This window comes from Anopheles darlingi, chromosome 3, assembly GCF_943734745.1.
Source record: "Anopheles darlingi chromosome 3, idAnoDarlMG_H_01, whole genome shotgun sequence".
NCBI classification, from domain to species: domain Eukaryota; kingdom Metazoa; phylum Arthropoda; class Insecta; order Diptera; family Culicidae; genus Anopheles; species Anopheles darlingi.
This window is the reverse complement of record NC_064875.1, coordinates 64,052,042-64,061,756: the sequence shown is the minus strand read 5'-3', so window position 1 is coordinate 64,061,756 and position 9,715 is coordinate 64,052,042. Positions and strand designations below refer to the sequence as shown.

At 48.4% G+C, this 9,715-nt stretch overlaps 1 protein-coding gene across 1 annotated transcript in view; it reads left to right on the top strand.

Annotated features, from left to right (window-relative positions):
- The first annotated feature begins 4,461 nt into the window (after positions 1–4,461).
- The window catches only part of LOC125954522 (uncharacterized), a 6,397-nt gene continuing 1,143 nt past the window's right edge, over positions 4,462–9,715 (top strand). Inside the window, exons 1-3 of the mRNA XM_049684912.1 lie at positions 4,462–4,528; positions 6,343–6,593; positions 6,708–6,808. Coding sequence (XP_049540869.1) covers positions 6,404–6,593; positions 6,708–6,808 — 291 coding nt within the window. The 5' untranslated portion in view covers positions 4,462–4,528; positions 6,343–6,403. The remainder of the gene's footprint in view (positions 4,529–6,342; positions 6,594–6,707; positions 6,809–9,715) is intronic.

The window sequence follows — 9,715 nt, the reverse complement described above, 5'->3', positions numbered from 1 at the left end:
GCTTGTGCTGCTCTGCTTTGAACGCCTACTTTACCGACCGCTAACTCGGTTCATTTTCGGTCAACTAGCAACGCAGTAACACCTGCACTTCCCCTGGGTCCCCTACCGGCACAATGTTCAGATGTGGGTCAGATACACAACCCATGGCCCTCGGTGCTGCTGGTGGCCATTTTCTGTCACTTCCGTTTCCAAGAACTTCCGTTGCATCACTTCATTTCATTTCCCTTCCTGTTGCTCCCCGCACATGAATCTGTTGACTTTTACTGTTTCTGTTGCTGCTGGAGGAATTGTTCCTTCCTTTTCGGCCGGTGACGTTTTCCAGTGAAAAGCGGAAGTGAAAATGTGGTTGGGGGATTTGAGGGACGAAACCCCAACACAACGCGACTCGTTCACGTGGTTACGAAACTCGTGGTCGTTCCTGGTATGAGGTAAAGGACATTTGAAGGAACCATTTCTCTTCCTTTATCATCCGATACAAGCGAGTCGCGCTCTGGCCATGGTCGATGGGATTTTAGCTCTTCCGGGTTTTGCGGGGAAACTGGGGAGCGGTGGGTTGCTTGGCAGTAATTGTGTTTGTATGTCGCTTGTGCCGCTGGCGCCCTAACTTGGTGAGCTTCGCACGTTCCTTCGCACACTCGCTTTCGCTTTGTTCTCGGGCTCCTCGTGCCCAGGGCCAGAGCATCCCTTTTTTTTTCAGTGTTTTAAGAAGCCATTTTCACTCCGGAGGCTGGAAGGAAGGAATAAAAAAGAACTCTTAAGCTGTCACTCTGCCGCTCGCGGCGGCGGCGGCGGCTGCCGGAAGGCGAAAGAGTGCTAAAGCCAGTGGCAAAGCGGAGGAACGGGAACAAAAGAAAAACCTGGGCGTAAATGGAAAATAATTATGGCGACAAAAAGCAACCGGGTTCGCCACCACCGCTCCCCTGCGGCTGCGTTGAGAAAGTTTCATCGTTCCCAGTCAAGTGGGCATCTTGAGGGTGGCAAGGAGTCGGAGGTGGTACCGGAAAAGCACACATACATCCGGTCACACAACAAAGCCGGAGCTGAAGCGGCAAGAGAAGGCAAATGGCAGACGGCAAAGATTAACTTCTCGCAAAACTTGCCACTAGTCAAACTTCCACTGAATGGCACCGCCGCACAAGCCCTTGATGGGTGCCTTTGGTGACAAGTGCCGGTTCGGGGAGGTGAGCCAAGACAGGGGAAAAAGGACGAAAGCCCCGGTGGAGTGCGTGCCTGGTGCCTGGCCCGCCCCCAGTCTAAGACATTCCGTTGCTTAAGTAAGACGTTAGGAATGGTCGGGATCTGCGGTGGTTTGGTCGTGGAATGAGCTCCAGAGTGTCATATGAGAGCTCGAGAGCGCAATGTACATTGTGTGGTTTTGAGAACTTTATCCGTGTAGAGAAGACAGTTTTGGAACGTTTGACTTCTGCTGTTGCTGCTGCTGCTGCTACTAATTAAGTAAGCTTGCATTTAAGTGTGGCATCAGCTGGTGGAGCACCATTTTCCAAATGTTTCCAACCGCTGAATGATTCCAGTTTATTTAAATGATCTCATTTCGTGCGGCATTATACGGAATTAATAGCATTGAGATTGTTATTAGTGCCAATCAAAGAAGAAATATTAATTTGACGGTTCATGGGATTAAAGTATTTGCGGATGCATGAATGATGCATCTACATCTTTAGATTATCAGCATTTTGTTTAGTAATTATGAACCTTCCCTGCAAAATAAGATCCAGATTTATCGCTATTTTAAGCTTGATCATAGAGCTTCTTTTTATTAAGAGCCTTGGTCGTAGTAGACAGTTTTTCTCTTCAGTAAACCCAACCAGTTACAACCGGTTTTTAGTACATTTTTGTCACAAAAGATGTTAGATTAGCCATCGTTACCGGGTAATTTTCGCTGTCACATTCATCCTCACTGTCAATTATGCAAGTAAATGGAAGACAGAACCTGACCTGACCTCAAACCATGAACCGGCAATGAACTGTTGTCTCCAATAACCGATGTAATTGAAGCAGCGCTTCGGCAACCGTTCAACAGGCTAGCAGGTCATCACTAAAATGGCCCCCTGCCTCCCTCTGTCTCTTGCTCTCTCAGCCCCTTCGCCCTTAATCACCTGAATAATTCCTTTTTAATTACTACCACGCGCCTCTGGTTTCTGTCTTTCTCTCCCCGTCTCTCGAGAGCACGCCATCGGAGGCCCCACCTCGAAGGATTATTCCCGATGATCCTTAAGTGTTGCAAAGCTGAACGGCACCGTGCGCACAGTGCTACGGGATCCAAAGGATCCCAGGAATTGTAAAGCCTCCGTTTTCTAATTACAACCACCAAGCTTACAAGCGTGCCAAAGCAGATTCCGGAATGATGCCAGGGGAACAAGGGGAACGCCACCATTACGAGCTGGTGATGTGGTTCGGAAGGATTGCAGAAGATGCCAGTTTGCAGTTGGCGAGCACGCTCGGTCGGGTGCTAAATGATGCATAATCGAGAAATACCGCGGATGACACGATCTGAACCCGTGAACCACCGTCGGATGCTGACTGAAAGTGATCAGTAATCAACGGAGCGGAGCGATGCTTTGGAAACTCCGTTCCTCGGTCGCCTCGGTTTCGCAAACGGGATCTGATGTTTGATTGATTTTGTCTTTTTTCCCGAGAAACAGAACTTACATTGTAAATGCAATCGTCTCTATTACATCCCTAGACATGGCCACTGATCCGTGACATTTCGACAGGCTTTATTCCTTACTTTGGAAGCTCGCATCGAACCAACCAACCGCAATAATACGAAGAACGAGCGAAAAGCGACCATGACGTAATGAGCCCTTGCGAAGGCAACTGCACCACCCGGGGGTGGGGGAAATCTATTAATTTGACTCCACTGCACATCCGCATCACGGAGATGCACAGACGCACATGTGCACCGGAGTTCTGTTTGTTCGACAAACCGACATTCCATGTCCCTTTGCCATGGATCGAAAATCGTTCGCAACGATTGTGTGCATCAGCAGAACCGACGGCGACCTCTCGACTCGAGCGAGCTCCAGCAGGACATAGAACGCTGGTTATGAATGACCAAGACCAAGGGGGTGGAAAGTGTGGGGGGGGGGGGGAGGGCATCATCGGCGGCACCATATAAGCCACCGGTGCAGTACGAACGGAATTGCAAACAATAAGATCTAATTAAACGCACAATGCTCGAGTCGAGTGGTCGTTAATTAAGGAATTTATCGAGAACTCTGACATTGGTCCGGCCCAGCCCAGCCCGCCACCGTTGCGCTAGGCAAATCGATAGAGAATGCTTTTGTGGTAAAGGATTATGCTGTCGTTTGCCGCATGTCGAGATGCTGCTCTGTGAGCAATTCTCGGTGGCTCTTTACATGCGAGCTTATCGAAATTTAACATCACAGCGTATCACATTTGCAGCGTGGCTTCAATTACGGTCGATGGAAATGTTGAACTAAATGCCTCTCAATTCTTGGAAGGTTCAGGACAACGAAAAGGATTAAGAAGAATTTCCCTTGAAACTCTTTTCAGGAATTTGTAAAACTGTAATATGATGATGGTATAGGAATTCGTTCGAATCCTTGTATTGTATTTAATTTATTTAACTAGTTTATTCATAAAGTACATTGCTTCAATTAAAAAACAAATAAAAATTGTGAATGTTGGTTTCAAATTGAAGTTTCTTTCGACATCAAGTTGAATCTCTTCAAATACCACTTCATTTCGCCAAAAAGGAGTTTCTTTTTTAACCAAACAGACATACTCAGGGACATCACCGCCATTACAGCAGATACTTAACATCAAAGTCGCGGTTTTCTAACTATTATCCTTCGTGGGGAGCATTTAACGTGGGGAGGTGGTAATCGCCGACGTTCTAGAGTTATTCTAATTTAGCTTTTTGAAAGAATGTCGCCCGGAAGGTTATTAGAGAAGGGGACAACTGGAAAGCGTTTTTTTTTTTTCGCAAAACCAAAACAATACACAAACAGTGCACTCCATTACACCCCGGAATGTCCGTATGATCAAAGCAAGCTGTGGGATGTTTTCAACATCAAACGAACTCAAAGCGCGGCACTCATCTGCTGGTAATTTTGAACCGGCTCACGACCGTTACATACCTGTCCAGCCGTTGCTTTAGATGTGTGTGCGTACGCATGCAGCCAGCAGCATAAGCACAAACCAGCAGCATGGCGTTGGTGGACCACAAACACAACCGAGAAACACACGGGACCAACCCACAACCGGAGCCAATTAACCCTTGCTGGTCAGGTCTGGTCTGGCTGGCTCGAGGGAAACGCATTCCAAGTGCACGAGTGTTGGTGTCTTGTCTGAGCACATCTCCCCATCTAGCACGTTTCGCCCGTTTGCGTGAAGTCAAACAATCGCATAACGTAGTCCACGCTCCGTTGTGACAGTTTGGCGTTTCCAGTGACTCGCTTCGGATTTCCCCGTCGTCGTTGTCGTCGTCGTCCTCTGTGTGTTTGGTTCCAGCTCCGTTTCCATCGCAACCAGCTAATCGGAAGTGAGTAGGATGGCGTTGTGTGATTACTGTTGAGAATTCTATTTTTGGTGAAGTTTGTGGTAAAGTATTCGGAAAAAAATCGACTCCAAGACGCTCCAAGACGCCTTACGAATGTGTCATCCACCACCGCGCGATAGGGTGGGGTTCCATCGATCGCGTACCACACCCTAAAACGCCGCACTCGAGCAACGAGGCGACGCGTGTGCTTCTTTGGCAGGGAAATTTAGGTCGTCTCATCTCTTTGAAGACCATCCACCATCGAAACACTCTTAAACGATCGCGGTTTTTTAAAAGAAACCTAAACGATTAGTTATTTAAACGATCGTTGACGATCGCGGAGAAGAATCTTAACTGATGATTCATGATCAAAGACATGCCAACGCGCCCAATCAGACGCTCTAGAAGGTAAAGTGTTTCACAGGAGCTGTCTGCCGGTCGAAGGACCATTTTCTGGACTCATTAGGCGTGATCTTAATGAGTCTCGATCTTCGATGGATAAACGTTCGCCTGGAAGATACCTGCGCCTGAGGTGATCACATTTTTATGATGAGCGAACGGTTGTATCTTTCCAGGCAAGTGTTGGTGTGGTTTTCGGTGCGTAATGCCACCAACACGCACACCGGAGACCATTGTGTATGGTGGTGCGCCAGTCCGGACTGTTGTTTATGTCCCATTTTTACCAGAAGGTGGTTGAGATGTTGCGCTGGAACGTTTTGAACATCCAAGTGCAACAGGTGGATTCTCGCTTGTTAAGCACTTGGGGAAATGTTTTTTTTTTATTATATCTAGAATTATTTTGCGCTGAATCCTTTTTGTTTAATCGAACCAGAATTTTCCTATCCAATGAACCAAATCCTACCACCGGCAGCGGGAAACATTCAAAGCGAGCGCGCAATTCATAAATTCAGTTATTGCTTACCACGGAATCGATTCGATAAACCTATCCCAACACAAACAGCGAAACAGAGAACGGGAGAAAAAACGAGAAAAACAGGAACCTACGTGCCGGGCCCCGAAATCTGTCCCAATCGCTGTGACAACGGTTTTGCTCCGAAGCGGTTCCGAATCCGCGAAACGTGCACAGAATTCCATTTTGGAACTTTTGCTTTAAATGTGCCAGAGCCATCGCGCTGCTGCTGCTGCTGCCGCCTGCGATGGATGGTGACCTGGGCGAACAGTCATAATGTAGCATAAAGCACCCGCAGTCCCCAGGAGCACACACCCCGGGAATGGCTCTTCACGCGAAATCAAATCCAATTCAATCTTGATCAAATTAAACATTCCATTTACGTTGAATGCCTTTATTGCTGGGGGCGAGGGGCGAGAGGGGAGGGAGAGAGGATTCGGGAAAACTGTGGAAAACGTTCGCGTATTGGTGCAGGTGCTCGAACAATCAGCGAGGATCAAGGATGGATTTGTTTGCTTCCCCGTCCCCGATTCGGGCCGGTCTGCTTGTATGTCTTCCGCCACGCCACACCACGCTACGCCATTCGAATGTGAGGAGGTATTTACTTGTGCCCGAGTACCGCGCGGCCAGTATGCCAGGTGGGACACGAGTTTCGAGTGAACGAACAACATTCGTACCGCGCTGATGCTGTTCACAAGCGCAACCGGAACAAACAGTGGCCGGGGTCAGGCCAGGAAAATTGATCAATAATTGTGCCCGGGCCTTGGTCATCCCGGGGACCGCAAAATGTGGTGAACACGTCGGAATATGTTGGAATACGTCTGGTCTGTCTGTTGGCGACACTCGCGCGCGCACACACACAAAAGCGGGTGCTCTATTGTTTCGTTTTCATTTTCCCGTTTTACAGGCACAGCTACGTAGCAAAGGACGTAAAACACCGGACCCGGAACCGGTGGCTATGGTGTATCATGTCCACTATCGAGGAGCGAACAGCGTATCTGGATAACCCGTACTTCAAAGGGCACATCTACGGTAACTTCAACCCATTCTACGTCACCATCGCCATCTGCACCGTCTTCGGCGTGTTCATCATCGCGCTGAACGTCATCTGCTGCTGCTGCTCGAAGCACAAATCGTACTGGCAGGACCGGAACACAGGTACACTCGCTGTTCTGCATGAACGTCGGACGCGAATTGAAGAGACGAGGGGGTTTTTTTATTAACGCACATTTCCATTTCAATTGTATCGTGGCATGTCGCCTCGATGGACAGGAAACCGGTGGCTTATATCGATTTGGTCCGGAACGCCCCATAAGCAGCCACCGCTCGATCTGACCGAGCTGAAGGACGCCAGTTTCTTCCAGCCGCATAATGTGAGTATCGAGGTCTTTGGTAGTGGCTTCTTAATCGAAGGGTTAAGAACTGTTGTTCGATCGACGACGTTGCGTAATTTAACAAAACACCTGATCAAACCCACCGTGTTTTCGGACCTGCTTACATGGTATGAGTTGATTGCACATCTCTAGAAGGTGAACATCTCTAGGTATATTTTCAATATATGAACAAGGTTTTTTTTAGTTCTGTAGTTCACTCGCAAGATAAGGAGATAAACAGATTATTTAAAGCATTGCATGCACTAGTTAACGGCTGATTAAGTGACAAAACGACATCCAAATGATAAAAATTCATAATTAATCCCCCACTGCTTCCTGACCTCAGTATTGACGAAACCTTTGCCGCGAACTTCTGTTCTTAAGAAAAGTTATCAATATCTCAGCAACGAATACGATCGTTGCAACACCATATCCTACCGCCAGCACGTACTGCATCGAAATCAAATCCTCTAAATCTAGCGTTTGTCGATCGTTCAAGCGCCGTTCGACATGTTTCTGTACGAAGCGATCGTACGTAGTTTTCCAATGATCCCACAGGCCGGCCTGCGCAACGAGACCGGTAAATTCCAGCAAAACGGTACCGATCGAACTGAACCTCGACAGGGCAAACCCATTCAAATGCCAACCGACCATCTCGGGCACAATGTAGTACGGTACCGGATTGTCGGCTCTGTTCCTTGGCATCACCACATGCACGAGAAATTCGACCTTACCACAGGGTAGCATGAACGCATGGCTCCCTTGTCGAATGTTTGCATCGTAGTCCACCCCCTCGTTCACTTCCACGCTGGGATGCAGCTCGTCGAAGGCTTTGACATGCACAAAGTGCGTCACGGTTAGCGGAATACCGGAGTGAACGTACTCGTCGATCGTGCGAATCCGTGGCTGGTTCAGCGAGTCGATAAACGTAGACAGCAGTTTGGCCGAGTAGGCTTCACTGAAGAAGAACATAATGAGCACACCGACAAACACGATCAAACGCTCGGGGCGGCCACCATCGGGACCTTGGTCACCGAGCAGGATCGTAAGGAGGATGTTGTTGCGAAACCAGTGGCTATACTTCCAGTTTAGCAGCAACGTTAGCACTATCAGGCAACCACACAAAGACCATACCGGGGCCGAGAATGGGGAAAGAAGAAAGTAAGCCAATCCTGCCTTAGGTCGCTCGGGCACTGCCAAACAGTAACCCGAAAAGCTACCGATCGTCAGTGGATTCGCGAGCTTTTCGAATTGATTGATACTGAGTCCGAGCTGCATGTCGGCCGCATCGTACAGCATTGTCAGCTGGTACTTTTGGGCGAATGCCTTCAAGAAATGATGATAAATCCCAGCGGCACCCCCACGTTCGAACATCATAAAGGGATACTCATTCTTCGTCTTCACTCCAACGGGCATACGAAGGAAGTTGTTCGCCGGAGGATACCGCATCAGCAGTTCCCGTTGACGGGACGCATTGATTGAGTTCTCGATCTGTCCGGGCAGGTTACTGAACAAGGTGGCCGTGTAGTTAAATTCGGCCACTTGCATCATCAACAACCCGCGCCGGATACCCATCGGTGGGAAGTTCTCGAACTGGTTGGTCAGATCGCGCACCATCCGCTTCGGGTTAATCAACACCGCGAACTGGGCCGTCGGGTTCCAATTGGCGTTCTGCGTCATGAACTGTAGGCGAATGAAAACCTGGCGTGGTAGTGTGTCCGGTTCGAACAGCAGATACAGGGAACATCGGGGCAGATTCTTTTGCCGTACCGCGGTGTTGATGAGGACACGGGGAAGGCTGGAGAACTGGGTCAGATACTCCTGGAGCACATCGTTCCAGTAGTGATCGTTCAGTAAACTCGACACACACAGCTCATGCTGACCGGTGGGTGGGCATTCGGGCGCTCCGGAAGAATCAACTGTAAGGTAATGCAGTGCTTCCACGGACGAACGGATGTAGTCAGTTGGAGGTACTACGAGAAGGGAATGGTGTACACTGGATCGCACATCCACCACCAGGAAACCGGTGATGATAAGGGAATGGATGAACATTTGGACACTCTGCTCTGGATCTCTCTCTGGTGGCAAGAGAACTGGCATCGATTGGATCACAGTTGGATGGGTGGACCTTCTGAGCTTTGACGTTGCTGAAGCTGAAACAAATGACTCTCTGGAGGGTTCGATAGCCTGTAATGGTGAACGCACTATCACAAAACGGCAGCGGTTAGGGAATTCAAAATACCCCGTTTAGCATCAGGGGCGTGTATGCCTGTTGCAATTTGCAGTTAGTCAATACAGAGACTATCGAAGAACAGAGACAAATAGTAAAGCCCGCTATGAGATAAGCTATTCTGGTATAATATTGCATATCCTGACGCTACAAGGATTAAATCGAAATCTATAAAGTGTGCTAGAAAATCACAACAATTTCCTCAATGATCCAATGGTGACTTGGATCCCAGAAACCCTAAATTATAACATCTCCTTTTATCAGGATAAATTTATGGAGTGCCAAGTGTAGTTGGAGAACTTATCGTCTTGAAATCGGCCACGAATTCTTACTGTCAAAACATAGATAGATCCTTCCCGATAGATTCTAACGAACCATCATCTTCTCGAGTACTCGACCACTAGAACCAAATGGCAATAATTGATGGGACAACATTATTTAATTAGAACTCTCATCTTCAACACTCGAGCAAGGTTCATGGCACCATTGCAGCGAGGCTCCCTAACGAAATAACCCGACCGGCCACCGACCGACCGGCCAACACCACCGGATGAACCGGCAGGATTGCAATAACTCAATACCGACGACATGATGGTCTGGTTCGTTTACCGTTCCCACCGCCGGACGCGACAGTATGGCCCAATTATTGTCTATCATCAACCACCAAACATATCCTC